The following is a 20,068-nucleotide window of genomic DNA, read 5'->3' as shown; positions in this document are numbered from 1 at the left end:
TCGGTGCTCAGCTTTCTTCACAGTCCACCTCTCACATCCATACGTGACCACTGGGAAAAACCTTGACTAGATGGACTTTTGTTGGCAAAGTAATGTCACTGTTTTTCAATATGCTATCTAGGTTGGTCATAACTTTCCTTTCAAGGAGTAAGTGTCTTTTAATTTCATGGCTGCAGTCACCATCTACAGTGATTTTGGAGCCCCCCAAAATAAAGTCTGACACTGTTTCCACTGTTTCCCCATCTATTTCCCATGAAGTGATGGGACCAGATGCCATGATCTTAGTTTTCTGAATGTTGAGCTTTAAGCCAACTTTTTCACTCTCCTCTTTTACTTTCATCAAGAGGCTCTTTAGTTCTTCTTCACTTTCTGCCATAAGGGTGGTGTCATCTGCATATCTGAGGTTATTGATATTTCTCCTGGCAGTCTTGATTCCAGCTTGTGCTTCTTCCAACCCAGAGTTTCTCATGATGTACTCTGCATGTAAGTTAAATAAGCAGGGTGACAATATACAGCCTTGACGTACTCCTTTTCCTATTTGGAACCAGTCTGTTGTTCCATGTCCAGTTCTAACAGTTGCTTCCTGACCTGCATGCAGGTTTCTCAAGAGGCAGATCAGGTGGTCTGGTATTCCCATGTCTTTCAGAATTTTCCACAGTTTATTATGATCCACACAGTCAAAGGCTTTGGCATAGTCAGTAAAGCAGAAATAGATGTTTTTCCGGAACTCTTGTTTTTTCGATGATCCAGCGGATTTGGGCAATTTGATCTCTGGTTCCTCTGCCTTTTCTAAAACCAGCTTGAACATCTGGAAGTTCATGGTTCATGTATTGCTGAAGCCTGGCTTGGAGAATTTGGAGCATTACTTTACTAGTGTGTGAGATGAGTGCAATTGTGTGGTAGTTTGAGCATTCTTTGGCATTGCCTTTCTTTGGGATTGGAATGAAAACTGACCTTTTCCAGTCCTGTGGCCACTGCTGAGTTTTGCAAATTTACTGGCATATTGAGTGCAGTACTTTCACAGCATTGTCTTTCAGGATTTGAAATAGCTCAACTGGAATTCCATCACCTCCACTAACTTTGTTCGTAGTGATGCTTTCTAAGGCCCACTTGACTTCACGTTCCAGGATGTCTGGCTCTAGGTGAGTGATCACACCATGGTGATTATCTGGGTCATGAAGATCTTTTTTGTACAGTTCTTCTGTGTATTCTTGCCACCTCTTTTTAATATCTTCTGCTTCCGTTAGCTCCCTATCATTTCTGTCCTTTATCGAGCCCATCTTTGCATGAAATGTTCCCTTGGTATCTCTAATTTTCTGGAAGAGATCTCTAGTCTTTCCCATTCTGTTGTTTCCCTCTATTTCTTTGCACTGATCGCTGAGGAAGGCTTTCTTATCTCTCCTTGCTATTCTTTGGAACTCTGCATTCAGATGCTTCTATCTTTACCTTTTTTTCCACAGCTATTTGTAAGGCCTCCTCAGACAGCCATTTGGCTTTTTTGCATTTCTTTTCCATGGGGATGGTCTCGATCCCTGTCTCCTGTACAATGTCATGAACCTCCGTCCATAGTTCATCAGGCACTCTATCTATCAGATCTAGTCCCTTAAATCTATTTCTCACTTCCACTGTATAATTATAAGGGATTTGATTTAGGTCATACCTGAATGGTCTAGTGGTTTTCCCTACTTTCTTCAATTTAAGTCTGAACTTGACAATAAGGAGTTCAAGATCTGAGCCACAGTCAGCTCCCAGACTTGTTTTTGCTGACTGTATAGAGCTTCTCCATCTTTGGCTGCTGTGCCAAAGAATATAATCAATCTGATTTCGGTGTTGGCCATCTGGTGATGTCCACGTATAGAGTCTTCTCTTGTGTTGTTGGAAGAGGGTGTTTACTATGACCAGTGCGTTTCTCCTGGCAAAACTATATTAGCTTTTGCCCTGCTTCATTCTGTATTCCAAGGCCAAATTTGCCTATTACCCCAGGTGTTTCTTGACTTCCTACTTTTGCATTCCAGTCCCTTATAATGAAAAGGACATCTTTTTTCATAACCTATATTAATAAATACCATTTATACCATGACCCAGAATCATATATGCATTACACAAAATCACATATCTGAGACAATCCCTATACTTATGTACTGATATAATACTCTGAAATTTTCAACTCAGTTCAGTTAATTCATTGTTAAATACTGTTCATGCCACAGTAATTTCACATGATTTACAGGTTGAAAAATACCACTGCAATTGCTAGTTGGAGAAGACTGCAATAATGGTAGAATCAGTGAGAGAATTCAGATATTGTCATTTAGGAAATTTGATCCACTTGTTCAGAAGATAAGCTTTGCATATATTTTATCAGAAAGGTCTTGGAATTTGAACTGCATTTCCATCTAACTCTTCAGTTCCTTTCTTCCTGACTTTTCTGCCTGTCTCCCCTGACCCCCGTCCCCAGTAAATCCTCACAGTAGCCAACAGAAAACATGAAAGACTTGAGAGATGGGTAGATAGACCATGTTTCTTCTGTATGTCTTAAAGCTTTTACATCTAGAGAAGGAAGTGTTTGCCGAAAGCATGTCTGTTTATTCATACATTCACTTGGCCACCGAGATAATGGGATTGCAGACACACTGCTCAGAGCTGCGTGGGTAACTAAGCATTTACTTATTATCAGGGAGGCAAATGCAGTTTCCAAGATCAAAGTGGACACTCCTAGAAGCTATGGTTATTGCAAAAGGATGAAGTGCCCTCCTTCCCAGGAATCAAAGCGACTTCAAGCAGAAAGGCGGGCTTACATTTGACAGAATCCCACTTTTGACAGGATGGCAACCATCTAAGTATGTGACAAGATCGAGAGTTATTTAATTCCAAAAGTTAGCAACTCTGCCAGCTCTGGGGTTAAGCAACAGGCCTGATACTGTCATGGCCATAGCTGGGGTCTGCCTAACGAAATTTTAATTGTCAGTGCAAGGACTGAGGATACTTTTAGAATTTTCACGAATTGAAATTCCTTTGGTAGTATCTTGATCCCATGTCTGCAGAAAGCAGGGGCCCCATTTGCTATTTCAGTGGAAGTAAAGTATTAATGAAATACATTATAACCCAACCATGATTACAGTATCTGTTGGAAAAGTCATCTTGGATGAATCCTTGCCCTGAACACAGCAACCTTGAGTGGTAGCAATTAGGCCATGGCTATTCTACCATCAGCGGCCATCTACCAAGAGTTCCCCTGTGTTTGTTGTTGTTGCTCAGTCAGTAAGTCATGGCCAACTCTTTGTGACCCAATGGACTGCAGCACACCAGGCTTCCCTGTCCTTCACTATCTCCCGGAGTCAGTTGAAACTCGTATCCATTGAGTCAGTGATGCCATCCAACTATCCAACCACCTTATCCTCTGTCACCCCTTTCTCCTCCTGTCCTTGATCTTTCCCAGCATCAGGATCTTTTCCAATGAGTCAGTGCTTCGCATCAGGTGGCCAAAGTATTGGAGCTTCAGCTTCAGCATCCGTCCTTCCAATGAATATTCAGGGTTGATTTCCTTTAGGATCGACTTCTTTGATCTCTTTGCAGTCCAAGGGATTCTCAAATGTCTTCTCCAGCACAGTTTGAAAGCATCAGTTCTTCCTGGCTCAGCCTTCTTTCTGGTTCAATTCTCACATCTGTACATGCCCACTAGAAAAACCATAGCTTTGACTGTTTGGATCTTTGTTGACAAAATGATGCCTCTGCTTTTTAATATGCTGTCTAGGTTTGTCATAGCTTTTCTTCCAAGGAGAAAGCATCTTTTAGGATCCACTGTGTTAAAGGGTTTAATTTTTTTGGTATTCTCCCACACCCACTTGGCTTTGAAACCCAACCTAAGTCCTGTTGCTAAGACTTTCAGATGGTTATCTTCATGGACGTGTAAAGATCATCTCCTAGAAACTTCTTCTCTTGGATTACTGAAAAACTTCCCTGGTAGTTTTCAATATCCTTGAAATATTGGCTGGAGTATTTGGAAGAGTAACAAAGGGCTTCATTATTTCTTTTCCAAAACTAATAATTTAGGAGTCTGAAGAGGCGTCTTTCAGAAATTCTGGATACTTAATGAGTGTGCTTCATAGATATTACATTTCTATTACAATAGATAGCTTTTTTAAAAATAATAAAATTAGCTTTTTTTCAGGCTAATGTCTTTTGAGATCCCCCTTGTCCTCCCAAGAGCTTACCTTTCTAGAGACTGTTAGAATTAGAGGAACCATTTTCCTGACATTTATCAAATGTTTACTGTAATTTAAAGCTTGAGTGTCACAGAAGTCAGTTTTATACTTGTGAGTTTCTCTACTGCAAATGTTTATAGCCCATATTTTGATGAAAAGACAGTATTTATTTTTTTGATGTTAAATTGTGTGAGCTGTTTATATATTTTGGATATTAACCCCTTACTGGTCATATCACCTGCAAATATTTTATCCCATTCTGTTGGTTGTCTTTTCATTTTGTTGATGGGTTTTTTTGCTGTGCAGAAAAACTTTTAAGTAGTTTCCATCTGTTTATCTTTGCTTTTATTTCCTTTGCTTTAGGAAATGGATCTAAAAAAAAATTGCTGCGATTTATATCAAAGGGTGTTCTGCCTATGTTTTCCTCTAGGAATTTTATAGTCTACAGTTTTATAGTCTTACATTTAGGTTTTTAATCCATTTGAGTTTATTTATTTATTTGATATGGGCCATGTCTGTCTCTTATTATTAGCACTTATAAGCAGTGTGAAAACTGATCATAACAAATGTGAGATTTACCACATTAATTGTATTGCTTGCCTCAGGCATTACTAAGTATTTGCTTGTGAAGCTGGACACTACGAGTTCTTTATTTTGGCATTTATTGAGTTTATTTTTGTATATGGTTTTAGAGAATCATACAAATCAACATAAAAAAACCCCTAAATTTAAAAAGTGGGCAGAAGACCCTAATAAGCATTTCTCAACAGAGGAAATACAGATGGCCAACATACACATGTGAAGATGCTCAACATCACTAATTGTCAGGGAAATGCAAATTAAAACCACAGTGAGATATCACTTCATATCTGTCAGAGTGGCCATAATCAAAAAAGACCACGATTAACAAATGTTGACAAAGGTGTGGAGAAAAGCAAACGCTTGCTTGTACACCATTGGTGGGAATGTAAATTGGTACAGTCACTGCAGAAAGCTGTGTGGGGCTTTCTCAAAAAACTAAAAATAGAACTTCCACACGAACTGGCAGTTCCACTCCTGGGTATATATTAAAAACAAACAGGCAAACAAAAGCACCAATTGTCCAGTGTTCACAGCAGCATTATGTATAATAGCCAAGATATGGAAGCAACCTAAGTGTCCATCAATAGATAAATGGATCAAGAAGATGTATCCATGGTATGTGTATGTATATATATAGTAGATGCTCTACTCTGGATCTGTCATTTGGATTGAGTTCCCCAAGTTTAAGTTCTGGGAGCGGCTGCTCAGAAACATGACCTTCCTTTATACAGAAGCAGTTCCCAGCAGAGATGGAAAAAAGTGAAAGTGAAAGTGATAGTCACTAAGTCATCTCTGACTCTTTGCCACCCCTGGATGGTGGCCCACCAGGCTCCTCTGTCCATGGGATTTTTTTTTTTCCAGGGAAGAGTACTGGAGTGGGTTGTCATTTCCTTCTCCAAGGGATCCTCAGGACCCAGGAATAGAACCCGAGTCTCCTGCATTGCAGGCAGATTCTTTACCGTCTGCATATTTCATATCATTCCCTTATACTGTAAACAAAAGTAGAGTAGCTCATTTAAATAATTCTTTAGGGCAGTGACCCCCAAGGTTTTTGGAACCATGGATTCATTTCATGAGAAACAACTTTTCCACAGACTCAGAAGAGGATAGTTTTGGGATGATTCAAGTGCATTACATTTATTGTACACTTTATTTCTATTATTATTGTGATATATAATGAGACAATTATACAACTCACCATAATGCAGAATCAGTGGGGACCTTGAGCTTGTTTTCCTGCAACTAGACGGTCCCATCTAGGGGTGATGGGAGACAGTGAGAGGCGAAGTATATTCTTATGTCCAGTCTACTCCGAATTGTCATTTGGTTGCTGTCCCTGCAGAAACCCTGCTTCACAAAGATAGGATTTTGGAAATGGTGCTTTTGTGGCAACCTAGAATATTCCACCTAGACTTTAATCCAGAAAGTATTGTGATCTGAAGTGGTGTCAAACATAGTTTTAAGGCCACCATCATTTGTGATCTCAGGTGGCAATGCTGGCGATGAGGAGCAGCTGTAAATACAGATGAAGCCTCCCTCACCTGCCCACTGCTCACCTCCTGCTGTGTGACCCAGTTCCTACCAGGTCATGAACCAGTATTCATTCCTGTCCCAGGGGTTGGGGACTCCCACTTTAGGGAAAAGCACAAAGAACAGAGGAATTGATGCTTTCAAATTGTGGTGCTGGAGAAGACTCTTGAGAGTCCCTTGGACTGCAAGAAGATCAAAGCAGTCAATCCTAAAGGAAATCAACCCTGAATATTCATTGGAAGGACTAACACTGAAGCTGAAGCTCCAATACTTTGGCCACCCAATAAGAAGAGCCAACTCACTGGAAAAGACTCTGATGCTGGGAAAGATTGAGGGCAGGAGGAGAAGGGGACAACAGAGAATGAGATGGTTGGATGGTGTCACCGACTCGATGGACATGAGTTTGAGCAAACTCTGGGAGATAGTGAGGGACAGAGGAGCCTGGTGTGCTGCAGTCCCTGGGGTCACAGAGTCTGGACAAGACTTAATGACTAGACAACAACAACAGGAAAGAAGAGAGGGAACTGAAAATGGAAAGAGAAGCTCTAAGAGAATATCTGAAAGGGGCTATGCCTCCCTTCTCTTTGCATTTGCTGTGAACTCTGCTTTTTCCTGATTCCACATTGCACATGCCCTCTCATGCTTAGAAAGTTGGAGAATGTACTCTGGCCACCTTATGATTTTTTATACCTTGTAAGTCTGACCTTTCCCTAATGTCTTGCATACCTTTGCCACCTGTTTTATTCCATTTCATTAGAGATAATTGTCCTGGTGCTTCTCCAGTTGACACACACATGCCCCAGTCACCTACCGCCTCCCCATCAGGTCCCCAGGCTGCTACTCACTCGAAAGGGTCACTGGGGTCCGCCCTCTGCAGCTCTGGCGGGATGGGGATCCTCTTGTAATACATTTCCCAGTCAAAGGCACCACGCATGGCGTCCCCGGCTTGCGCCTCGTACCCAAAGTGATTGTGGTCGATGACGTCGATCATGGGGCAAACAATGGTCTTGTGGTTCAGTGCAATTTGGTCTGAAAAGCGGAAGCACAGAGCAGGAAGTGATATGCCTGCTTAGGTCATCCCTCACTTTTCTGCAAAAGCCCTTCCTCACCCATCGCCCTTGAAGCCTGGTTCCCTGTGGTCTTCAGAGCACTTTGCAGTATCTCTGTATGCTGGGCGTGACGTGATGGGACCTTGATCAGGTGCAATTAGTGTTGTGGTGCTTACTTTTAAGAAAGTGATGTCCCAGAGAGACCTGGAGAAGTCCATTTAACTCTCCCTCTGTCACATTTCTGCTCTGACTTGTCCCCAATCTGTCATTTCATGGTGCCTCCACCATGCATGGGGTATAAACACTCCCTGTGTTCCTTTAAGCATGTGGCTAGAGCCTGCTGAGAGAATACTGGCCTGCTTTCTGGAGGGTCCAGGATATAAATATTTAACTTCATGGTTTTTATCATCTAATCTCACAGTGGCCCTGATGGCTGGTCCTCTCCTGTCCCCCCAGATTCTGGGAAATGACACACAGAATCCTTTGCTCTCAGGCTTGCCTGAGATTTCACCAAGTCCTAGATTTGCCCTGCTGTTGTTGCTACTGTTCTTTAATATAGACTTTGTTCATCAAAGCTGTACATTTTTTATTTAATACATTTATTCATTTTTAATTGGAGGACAGTTGCCTTATATTATGTTGGTTTATGCCATAGGTCAGCGTGAATGACCATCTAGGTATGCATATGCCCCTCCCTCGTGCACCTCCCTCCCACCTTCTACTCTGTCCCACGCCTCTAGGTTGTCACAGAGCACTGCATTTGAGCTCCCTGCATCATACAGCAAATTCCAGCTGGCTGTCTCTTTTACGTATAGTGATGTATGTTTCAGTGCTACTCTCTCAGCTCTTCCCACCCTCTTTCTCCACTATGTTCGTAAATTCACTCTTCTCTCATCATATCCAAAAATATATTAGGTGATGTGTTAACTGCTGCTACTATTAAATTCTTGAGCAACTACTAATATACTTATGCTGTTTCTTTTCCTTTTTTAAATTGGAGAATAATTGCTTTACAATGTTGCATTGGTTTCTGCTGTACGACTAGGTGAACCAGCTCTCTCTCTCTATACGTGTATTCCTACCCTCTTGCACCTGCCTCCCACCTCCTCATCCCACCCGTCTAGGTCATCACAGAGCACAAGCTGAGCTCCCTGTGCTGGCCTACAGCTTCCCACCAGCTGTCTATTGTATAGATGCACGTGTGCTCAGCTGCTCGGTTGTGTCTGACTCATTGCAACTCCATGGACTATAGCCTGCCTGTCTCCTCTGTCCATGGGATTCTGTAGGCAAGACTACTGGAACGGGTTGCCATTTCCTCCTCGGGGGGATCTTCTCAACCCCAGGAACTGAACTGGTGTCTCCTATATCACAGGCAGCCCCTTTAACACTGAGCCACCACATGATAGGGTATATATGTCAGCGCAACTCCTGCTGTTTCTAATCCTCCTGGCAACCCTGTGAGGTGGCTCTAATTATCATTCCCAATTTACACATGAGGAAACTGGGTGCAAAGAAGTTAAGTAACTTGTCCAAGTTTGCTTGTATTTTGAGAACACGCACTAGGATGCAAGCCCTGCTTAACGGTCCAGTCCTAAAGCCTGGGGTCCATCCAGTTGCCGTGGTGCTTCTCTGAGGCAGAAAGGAGACTTATTCTCCAGTTCCAGTCCCAGATCCTCCCTGGTAGTTGTTATTATGCCAGACGTGGACGGCCAGCACTGGAAAGGGCACACACATGTACTCTGGTTCACCTACAAGAGCATCATGTGAAGTATTGTCTTCTCCACAATGTGCATTTCTTCAATATTTTGTTATAACAGCTAACACTACCAGAGGGCTTGAGCTTCTAAGTGTCAACATCTGCTTTCTGGTTCTTTGAGAGACCTCTGGATGTGGCATGAGGAATAAAGCACAGTTAAATATCTTTAAAAGAGGAAAGGCATCATGGAGAAATAATGAGGTCTGACAGTTTCCACGTCATTATCCTGATGACAGTAATGAGGAGGATGTGGGGATCACAGGATCCTGTGGAAAACCTCCCCGCCAGATCTACATGCCTTCCATTCACTCATGGATTTGTTCATTAATTCATTCATAGTTTAGTAGTTATTCATTGAGTAGAAACTGCATGCCTGTCACTTTGCATGGTTCTAGGGGAGCCAGCAGTGAGCCACAACCACAAAAACCCCTGTCTTCATGAATGGACCAAAGAGAATCCATAGGCACAGTAGATCACTCAATTATTTAGTGTGCTGCGCTGTGCTTAGTTGCTCAGTCGTGTCTGACTCTTTGCGACCTCATGGACTGGAGCCCACCAGGCTCCTCTGTCCATGGAATTCTCCAGGCAGGAATACTGGAGTGGGGAGCCATTTGCTTCTCTAGTGGGCCATCTCATCTGAGGGATCAAACCCAAATGCCCTGCACTGGCAGGCAGATTCTTTACTGTTTGAGCCACTAGAGATGCCTCATATAGTATGCTGCTGCTGCTGCTGCTGCTAAGTCGCTTCAGTCGTGTCCGACTCTGTGCGACCCATAGACAGCAGCCCACCAGGCTTCCCTGTCCCTGGGATTCTCCAGGCAAGAACACTGGAGTGGGTTTCCATTTCCTTCTCCAATGCATGAAAGTGAAAAGTGAAAGTGAAGTCGCTCAGTCGTGTCCGACTGTAGCGACCCCATGGACTGCAGCCTACCAGGCTCCTCCGTCTGTGGGATTTTCCAGGCAAAAGTACTGGGGTGGGGTGCCATTGCCTTCTCCGGATATAGTATGCTAGATGGTCTTAAATGTGATAGAAAGAAAATAAAACAGGGTAAGGCTAATGTTGGAGAAGGAAATGGCAACCCACTCCAGTGTTCTTGCCTGGAGAATCCCAGGGATGGGGGAGCCTGGTGGGCTGCCGTCTATGGGGTCGCAGAGAGTCGGACACGACTGAAGCGACTTAGCAGCAGCAGCAGCAGCAAGGCGAATGTGGCATGTGGAGAAGGTTGTGATTTTGTTTTATTTTTAATTTTTTAGCTTATTATGTTCGGGTCCTTGTCTTTATTTATTTGTTAGAAAAGGGGTTGCAGTCTTAGCTAGTGTGGTCCCAGGAGGCCTCAGAGAGCCTAAGGTCACCTTCATCTTATTTAGTTATTTAGGAGGCAGAGAGACCCCGCCTCCCACCCCCAACACCTTCGGATCAGTCCCCACCAAGGGCTCTCTACGCACCCTTTTTCACCTGGGAAAGTCTTACAGTAGGTTTTATCTTTCACTAAGTGGTCTTTTCCCAGAGATGTCTTTGACAGAGGAGACCTTCACTGCTGTGTCCAAAATATTTCTTCTATCAGCTCTGCTGCTACATGAGTATTAAGGTTTCAGTGATGTTCTTCAATCCAATTCAGAATCAGGTTGACTTAACAAGTTCCTTGACCAACAAGGAGTCCCAAGGTGACCCAAAGAGAATGAGTCTGTTAAATTAACTGTCAGCTTTCCTGTCAAATTTCCTCTCGGCTCTCATCCAGCCGCTCTTGCTCACAGTGAAGGCAGTTTGACTACTTTTTTGTCTAAGGATTGTGCCTACATTTCAATTTCCTGGGATCAAACAAATAGACTCTTAATGGGAAATTGAAATTCAGGTATAATCCCAGGGTGAAAAATGAACCAAGAAACCGTGTGACTCCACCTGTTTCTTTAAAATTTTTTTTCATTTTGAAAGATGTATCAAGGCAGTGATAGAGGAAAATAAAAAAATATAGCAATCCTGAGCTCAGATCATGTCTTAACCATCAGGCCTATAGGAAATGAAATGCTTTAAAGGGAAAAATGGGTTTCTCTTTATTTTCTGTCTTTTCCCTTTCCTCTCCTCTTTTTAGATGCATAGGAACAATCAGGGCCTTGATCATTGGCTTTTAGGGATTGCTTTGGTTCATAAATAATTAGCCCTTGTGCTGACTTCCTTGCCTATTCAACACCTCACAGGCCAAATTCAGTTTAAGGGAAGCTCAGGGCTACTGATGAAACTTTAAATTGCTATGTCCTTGGACAAGGTACTTTTAATTAAAGGCTCAGAAGAGTCTCTGACCATTAGGAGCATAGAAACATCCCTGTGGATTAGGGTGGCCAGGCCGTTGTCTGTCGGAGAGGGGGTGGATCTGAGATATGGTGGGGCCTTACCGGCTGATCATTTCCTGTTTCAAATCCAACACAGTTTCAGTTGATTTCCACCCCCCGCCCCCCGCATCTTTTACTAATGGAGCTTTGCCAGTTCCGCCTGAAATCCTGCACAGTTGTCAATAGCAAGCGATTCTTCCTGAGGCAGCTATTGTGAAGGCGGTTGTTACTTGCTTTAGCTCCAAGATCAGGGATATATTTACAATAAAAGTTGATTTAGTGAAATCTGGAGGAACATAAAGGAACACAATGTGCAGACCAAGAACTTTTTAGAAACACATTTTTTCTCATTTTACAATTTATTCCTTAGCTACGACTGGGCTTTATCTCTGTCTTCATTGTGAAATTAAAGAGATATTAATAGTAATGCTTGGACTCAGTTTCACATAGGTTTTCTAGTTTGAATGCATTTGCTGTTTTTAACAGTTCAAGTGTCAGAGAGTCTTCTTGTGATCATTTAAGATGTATCACCTGGGGGGCAGCTCTGTGTGTTTGAAGGGTTCTGTGTGAATGTAAGGGGTCATATATTTAGGCAGCTAGGCTGGAGCCAGAGTGGAAAGGAGAAGAGCCTTGTAAATCCTGAGAAAATGTCAGAGTGCTTGCACCATGACTATATTCTGGGGGCTGAATGCATTTTTCATCGCAGCATCAGAACAAATGTCAGTTCAGAGATGCTCTCAAGAATTGCAGCAGGGCCTAGACAAAGTTGGTGATGTGGACTTATTAGTGATGTGGAGTTTTACATGATGGTAGCCTGGAAAATCCCATGGATAGAGGAGCCTGGTAGGCTGCAGTCCATGGGGTTGCTAAGAGTTGGACTCGACTGAGTGATTTCCCTTTCACTTTTCACTTTCATGCATTGGAGAAGGAAATGGCAACCCACTCTGGTATTCTTGCCTGGAGAATCCCAGGGATTGGGGAGCCTGGTGGCCTGCCATCTATGGGGTCGTACAGAGTCGGACATGACTGAAGTGACTTAGCAGCAGCAGCAGCAGCAGTGAATAATGAGGTTTGTTTTTCCCTTAGGAAAACGGGCAGCTCTCATCTCTTAACAATCCTATAATAATCGCTAAACATTATGTGTGTGTGTGTGTGTGTGTGTGTGCATTTTAACCATACTGTGCTTATGTGTGCTAAGTCACTTTAGTCGTATTCAACTCTTTGCAACCCTGTATACTGCAGCCCGCCAGGCTCCTCTGTCCATGGGGTTTTCCAGGCAAGTATACTGGAATGGGTTGTCATGGCCTCCTCCAGGAGACCTTCCCGACCTAGAGATCAAACCTGCATCTCTTACATCCCCTGTTTTGGTAGGTGAGTTCTTTACCAGTAGAGCCACCTGGGAAGCCCACTGTACTTGTAGATAGTATAATAAACACCTTTTCCTTTTAGTCTACTCAGTGAATGTCTCAGATAAGAAATCAAACCTTATTGAACCAAAGTTAGACTGTATTATCTAAAAAGGTAATTTCAATGCGGTTTTCTAGTTACCTATACTTCCCAGCAATGGTTAATAATAGCGTTCAGGGCTCCCACTGCAAACCCCATTAAAGGGGTCTCTAGCCTTCGTCAACGGCAAACTAAATAGAAGTAAACCCCCTCCCCTGCCTAGACCCCAGGAGGCTGAGGGGCACTCACTGAGGAGTGGGGGCAGCCAGTTGACGTTGACCTCACAGTGGGAGTCTAGGAAGGTCAGGACCTCGCCTCTGGCCATGGATGCCCCCAGGAGTCGTGTCCGGATCAGCCCTTCCCTTTTCTTGGTGCGGACGATCCTCACTTTGGAAAACCGAGCCATGTACTCTTCCAGCTTCTCCTTCAAGTGTTCTGGGAAAGAAGAAGACAGACACAGAAGGACACGGAACATTAGCTATAGCAGACTGACTCCAGGGCGTCTGTGCGGACAGCGTGCGTGGAGAAATCTGGCTGAGGGCTTTTCTCTCCTCCTTTCATCTTGAGGGGAGAGGCTCAGAAGACTCCTTCCTAGAGGTCTCTATGCTTTACAAGTTCCAGTTGTTGTTTAGTTGCTCAGTTGTGTCCGACTCTTTGCGACCCCATGGACTGTAGCCCGCCAGGCTCCTCTGTCCAGGGGATTCTCCAGGCAAGAAGACTGGAGTGGGGGGCCATTCCTCCTCCAGGGGATTTTCCCAACCCAGGAATAGAACCTGCATGTCCTGCATTGGCAGGTGAATTCTTTACTGCTGAGCCACCAGGGAAGCCTACAGGTTCTAGAATGTTCCATAAGATGCAAATACTGCCTTTTGTGTGGACAAGGACAGCCAGCACTCCACCCCAAAGTTGTTGTGGGTCTGGGACCCCCAGGCTGTAGCCTGGTCAGCCTGTGCCCAGGTGGGAATCAGCCCCGGGTCCCTTCTGGCCAGGTCAGGTGACCGTTCCAGCACATGGGCTTTTGCCAACAAGAGGGCCCTTCCAGCAAGGCTTTGCCTAGTGTTCTCTGTATTGAAAATAGTGCATATAAAACCACAGGAAAGGAAAAATACCTCCCAAATCAACAGAAGGGCTGCCCTGGTGGGTTTAGTGGTAAAGAACCCGACTGCCAAAGCAGGAGATGTAAGAGACGTGGGTTCAGTCCCTGGGTTGGAAAGATCCCCTGGAGGAGGGCATCGCAACCCACTCCAGTATTCTTGCCTGGCTAATCCCATGGATAGAGGAGCCTGGTGGGCTGCAGTCCATGAGGTCACAAAGAGTTGGACACAACAGAAGCAACTTAGCACAAATAACAGGAACCAGATTTCCCCCCCTGCCAGGAAATAGCAAACTGGCAAACAACTTCAGTTCCTGGATTTGGATTTGAAGTGGAAAGTGACTGATTTACTATGAAAATTAGATATGGAGAGGGACAGGCAGATGAGATGCTACCTAATCATTTTGGACTTGGCTAAGATTGGAAAAAAAAAATTGGAAAGGTTTCTTTGCCTAATTAAAAAAATGTAAACAAAATGAAATGAGATAACTTATTTATGGAATAAAACATTTCCTACTGGCTGTGATAAAGTACATTTATCTCTCCATTCTTTTGTATGCCAAATAAGTGTATTTTTGTAGCCTTCTGTGGGATATGTGCTCATGTAATTGACATCATTTGCTCTTAGCCTCCCACATGTAAAACCTTAAGAGGGCTTTCCTGGAGTTTGTAACAAGTAGAGTCTGATATTCATTGAAATAGAATCTTAGCATGCTGTATATTCTGTAAGTTTCACTTTCAAATTGTCTCTGCTTGTTTGCAATCAAAGGCAAATATTATTATTAAGTCTCCTGTGATTTCTAACAATAGCAGTTCATGGAAGGATTTATGATATTGCCTTTTTTTTTTTTTCCCCGGAATATTGGCTCAGTGGTAAAGAATCTGCCTACCGATGTGGGAAAGTCATGTTCAGTTCCTGGGTAAGGAGGAGTCCCTGGAGAAGGAAATGGAAACCCACTGCAGTATTCTTGCCTGGAGAATCCCATGGACAGAGGAGCCTGGTGGGCTACACTCTGTGGGGTTGCAAAGAGTCAGACATGACGGAGCACGCAGGCCCTGTTGCTTTGCAATGCTGTGTTAATTTCTGCTGTACAGCAAATGAATCAGCCACATGCATACATATCTCCCCTTTTTGAATTTCCTTCCCATTTAGGTCACCACAGAGCACTGAATAGAGTTCCTTGCACTATACAGTAAGTTCTCAGTAGTTACCTATTTTTTTTTAATTTAATTTTATTTTTAAAACTTTACATAATTGTATTAGTTTTGCCAAATATCAAAATGAATCCATCACAGGTATACATGTGTTCCCCATCCTGAACCCTCCTCCCTCCTCCCTCCCCATACCATCCCTCTGGGTCTTCCCAGTGCACTAGCCCCAAGCATCCAGTATCGTGCATCGAACCTGGACTGGCATCTCGTTTCATACATGATATTTTACATGTTTCAATGCCATTCTCCCAAATCTTCCCACCCTCTCCCTCTCCCACAGAGTCCATAAGACTGTTCTATACATCAGTGTCTCTTTTGCTGTCTCGTACACAGGGTTATTGTTACCATCTTTCTAAATTCCATATATATGCATTAGTATACTGTATTGGTGTTTTTCCTTCTGGCTTATTTCACTCTGTATAATAGGCTCCAGTTTCATCCACCTCATTAGAAATGATTCAAATGTCTCTACTACAAAGCCACAGTTATCAAGACAGTATGGTACTGGCACAAAGACAGAAATATAGATCAATGGAACAAGATAGAAAGCCCAGAGATAAATCCACGCACATATGGACACCTTATCTTCGACAAAGGAAGCAAGAACATACAATGGATTAAAGACAATCTCTTTAACAAGTGGTGCTGGGAAATCTGGTCAACCACTTGTAAAAGAATGAAACTAGAACACTTTCTAACACCATACACAAAACTAAACTCAAAATGGATTAAAGATCTAAACATAAGACCAGAAACTATAAAACTCCTAGAGGAGAACATAGGCAAAACACTCTCTGACATACATCACAGCAGGATCCTCTATGACCCACCTCCCAGAATATTGGAAATAAAAGCAAAAAAAAAAAAAAAAAAACCTATTGTATACAAAGTATCAATAGTGTATATTCGTCAATCCCAATCTCCCAATTCACCCCAGCCCAACCTCTGTCCACCGCTTGGAGTCCACAGGTTTGTTCTCTACATCTGTGTCTCTATTCCTACCCTGCAAATACGTTCATGAGTACCATTTTTCTCGATTTCAAATGTACGAGTTAATAGACGGTATTCCTTTCTCTGACTTACTTCACTCTGTATGACAGCCTCTAGGTGCACCCATCTCTGCAAACCTCACTGCTCTTCTGTCAGTTGTACCACTGTGGGTATCGTCCTGACAATCGACTGCATTCTCTGCTTGACTGTCTGACCCCCAAGGACTAAACTAGTATTTTTTCAAGGGAGAGAGGATTAATTCTTTGTAGCTGCCTATGAGAAAGCACTTCTTTCTAGAAGAGGTTTGCCTCCCACACGTCCCAAGGCAGAGGGTTGTCAGAAGCAGAGGGTTGTTGGTCACCTGCTAAGGACGGTCCCCACTTGAGCTTGATGCTTCCACACTTTCCAGTTTATCGGGGACTCTCTGAACCCTGTGGGAGCATCTCTACATGTTGCCTTTCCCTCTCTGTATGTTTTCTGATTCTGTGTATTTTTCATCAAAGTCCATTTTAATACACTAAGAAGACTATCAGGTATGAATGCACTGATCTCAAGGGGTTTGACCCCACAGTGAGTCCACTAAATATTCAAATCAATTCCTCTAATTTGAACTTTGTGGTAATGATTAGGTTGCTTTGCCTCCGAGTAATGACCTAGTTGACTGCCCCTTGGAGGGGTCTGTTTTTTCTTCGTAGTTCAGTTATAGCATTTAGTTAACCATAGCTCACTGTGAAGAAGATATTATCCATCTGATTAGCAAATTAGACTCTCATACAAGGAAATTCCTGTGAATGGTGGAGTTGCCTTTAAATTAAAAACATTTTTCATTTCTTTTGTATGAACAGTTTTAAGATTCATTTCAAAACCTTACTCAAATGATTTTAAACATGCTTTGGTATTACTTAAACAGGAGAATTGACAGGAGGGTTTATGGTATCTTTATAAAAGAGACATTTCTTTTTTGACTAGGAAACATTTGTAGAACCATTAACTTTTTTTTTTTTTTTTTGGTTGGTGACCCTAGACTAGCAGTGGAAATATTACTGTTAAAATCCACTAAGTGGTACCCTGATGACCGGGAAAAGTTAATATAATTTCAAATATACCAAATTTTGCCCAAGGTTTATGATATCAGTGGGAGGCAGTAATGAAATGTTGAGTTATACTCGTTACAATTTGGTGTCTTGCTACTGTCGATATTAAGTACAGCAGTTTTCTGAATGTATTTTCCCTTTTTTACTAGAGATTTCACTATGCTCCATGAACTTACACATTCATTAGTATATTTATTGTTCAGGATAGCAACTAAGTGCTAAAAAAGTTGCCTTCAATGATTTGCAGTCGAGAATCAAGGACGTGAGTTCTAGACATATTACTCACTTGTCCTATATCTTCGGTTAAGTCATTTCAGTTTTCCTACCTGTGGAAGTGAGGTGTGTATGTATGTTCAGTGTCCAACTCTTTGCGACCCCATGGACTGTAGCCCACCAGGATCCTCTGTCCATGGAATTTCCCAGGCAAGAATACTGGAGTGGGTTGCTGTTCTCTTCTGCAGGGGATCTTCCCAACCCAGGGATCGAACCTGCATCTCCTGCTTGGCAGGCAGATTCTTTACCACTGAGCTACTTGTGAAGCCATGGAATGTGATGAGTTGATCTTCAATAGTCCTTCCAATTCTATGATTATGTGCTTTCTCTTGTCACGTTTTACTTATGCTATAGATCTAGTCTATCAAGTATTTCATCTTTCCTAAAAAGCATCCTAGAGGTTGGTCTTCCAGTGTTTCTTTGGGCCATGTGTCGCATTGGGAAGCAAGAATCAGCTCAAGATAAAGCTGACATGTATCAGAGCTTTAGTCAAAAAGCAAATGCCAGGTCTTGTCTTTGGTCAACACAGTATCTGTCTGGTCTCCCCCAGCTCCCTGTCTTCAAGACAGGTGTCTTCACAGGTGTCAAAAATCATGACTTGGAAGCGCTCTAAGTTCATCAAAGATTTAGGTCTATTCAATAAATTAAAGTGAAAGTTGCTCAGTCATGTCCGACTCTTTGCGACCCCATGGACTATACAGTCCATAAAATTCTCCAGGTCAGAATACTGGAGTGGGTATTATGCTTATTATGTCAGGAAAATATAGTAGCAGAGTTTAGACAGCTTTCTGGTCTACCTTTGAGCAACTGTCCCCAACACATAGGGAATCTAAGTGACCAGGAGTGTTACAGAGCAAGGTCAGGGTTTCCTGAGTGGAGAACTCACCAGAGGCTGGACAACACCTGCCCTGGGCTCAGCAGGTTCCTTCTCCTTTGAATCCCCTAATTTAATCTCAAGGAGAGAGCAGAAGGGGCAGGAGACCCAACTGACCTGGAGATAAGAGTTCTATGTCTAAATACATACTATGAAGCTGAATTTCTTTGATGTTTATACTTTAGTGTTGGTAGAGTGTAGTGCGTGCATTTGTGCATGCTAAGTCACTTCAGTCACGTCCTACTCTTAGTGACCCTATGGATTATAGCTCACCCAGCTCCTCTGTCCATGGGATTCTCCAGGCAAGAATACTGGAGTGGGTTGCCGTGGCCTCATCCAGGGGATCTTCCTGATCCAGGAATCAAACCTGCATCTCTTATGTCTCCTGCCTTGGCAGGCAACTCTTTACTCCTAGCACCACCTGAGAAGCCCTAGTGTATAGCAGAATATGACCTTAAGAGCACATACAGAATAAATGCTAGTTATTGTGTGTGTGTGTGTGTGCTAAATTGCTTCAGTTGTGTCCAACTCTTTGTGGCTCTATGCACTGTTGCCCGCCAGGCTCCTCTGTCCATGGGATTCTCCAGGCAAGAATACTGGAGTGGGTTGCCATTTCCTCCCCCAGGAGATCTTCCCGACCCAGGGATCGAATTCGAGTCTCTGGTGTCCCCGGCACTGGCAGGTGGGTTGTTTACCATTAGCGCCACCTGGGAAGGCCACGGTTATTGTGGATGGTGACTAGTGATACACTCTGAACTGGAACGTGTCATAGACACATGGAAGTGCATATACCTTTCTGGTTCATTCTTTCACCACAAGAATATGCTCTTAAGTATTTTGGATAATTTAAGGTCTTATCACAGTGACAAGAAGTACTTTACAGTTAGAGACTCCTTACTCTTCTCAATACACTTGACACATATTGCGTGTATATTTTAACCCAAAGTGACAGTATTAAGGATAATTGTCTACTTAGCAGTACAGAAAATTTTTCTATATTCTTTACGCAAAAGAACTGTATAGATTTTATGTCTCCAGTTAACTCCAGAAAGCTGTCATTTCTTGACGTCCTGGTTGACCACACTGAATATGTCCCTTTTCATAGCATTCACATACAGACACTTCATATTATCTCTGGAGCACAAAAAATTCAACCAAGAAGTTAAAAGAATTGCTGAAACTGTATCCGATTCCTTCTTTTATGATTCTGACTGAGTTCTGTCTCTGAATGTCTTATTTTCTATTCTTTTAATATGCAAGTCTCTTGGGAAATAGCTGTTGTTGTGGTTTAGTCACTGAGTCATGTCTGACCCTTTGTGACCCCATGGACTGCAGCACGCCAGGCTCCTCTGCCAATGGGATTTTCCAGGCAAGAACACTGGAGTGGATTCCGTCTCTCAATGTCTTATTTTCTATTCTTTTAATATACATAGCATCCTCAGTCACTTGGGAAATAGCTGGGGACACTGAAATGAACAGAGCATATACATTCCAGCTATTGTTAAAAAAAAAAAGAGAATTAGAAAGTCACCCTTTAAAACCTCTAATGAACTAATGGACCCAATTAACATCACAGAAGGAACCAGATCACTTGTTCTGTGCTTGAAACATGTCACTGCCTCTTTCTTGGCAAAGC

The 20,068-nt window shown here is 42.8% G+C and overlaps 1 protein-coding gene and 1 long non-coding RNA gene across 9 annotated transcripts in view; one reads left to right on the top strand and one right to left on the bottom strand.

Annotated features, from left to right (window-relative positions):
- LOC147366558 (uncharacterized) overlaps nucleotides 1-20,068 on the top strand; it is a 357,719-nt gene that overhangs the window by 192,033 nt on the left and 145,618 nt on the right. Inside the window, exon 2 of one of the 8 annotated variants that reach the window (XR_015169369.1) lies at nucleotides 14,861-14,990. The exons of 5 other annotated variants lie outside the window; for them this stretch is intronic. This is a non-coding gene — a long non-coding RNA (uncharacterized LOC147366558). Of the gene's footprint in view, nucleotides 1-14,860; nucleotides 14,991-15,142; nucleotides 15,183-18,990; nucleotides 19,115-20,068 lie in introns of those variants that run through there. 2 more of the 8 variants (XR_015169368.1, XR_015169370.1) reach the window with 2 other exon arrangements.
- Nucleotides 6,758-13,325, bottom strand: LOC147366559 (polypeptide N-acetylgalactosaminyltransferase-like 6). Its single transcript, XM_086414648.1, has 2 exons — nucleotides 13,146-13,325; nucleotides 6,758-7,346 (listed from the first exon to the last, which is right to left on the bottom strand). The coding sequence occupies exons 1-2, from the start codon at nucleotides 13,300-13,302 to the stop codon at nucleotides 7,159-7,161; spliced, it is 345 nt and encodes a 114-aa protein (XP_086270774.1). The 5' UTR covers nucleotides 13,303-13,325; the 3' UTR covers nucleotides 6,758-7,158.

Source organism: Bos grunniens, chromosome 8 (genome assembly GCF_055505025.1).
Source record: "Bos grunniens cultivar Pamir isolate PY7600 chromosome 8, Bosgru_T2T1.0, whole genome shotgun sequence".
Lineage (NCBI taxonomy): Eukaryota > Metazoa > Chordata > Mammalia > Artiodactyla > Bovidae > Bos > Bos grunniens.
The sequence above is the reverse complement of the archived record's forward strand: the minus strand, read 5'-3'. Positions and strand labels throughout refer to the sequence as shown.

Coding starts and splice junctions, on each gene's coding strand:
- LOC147366559 (XM_086414648.1), bottom strand. CDS start 13,302: ATGGCTCGGTTTTCCAAAGTGAGGATCGTCCGCACCAAGAAAAGGGAA. Junction 7,347..13,145: donor CTGGCTGCCCCCACTCCTCA/GTGAGTGCCCCT, acceptor TCCGCTTTTCAG/ACCAAATTGCACTGAACCAC.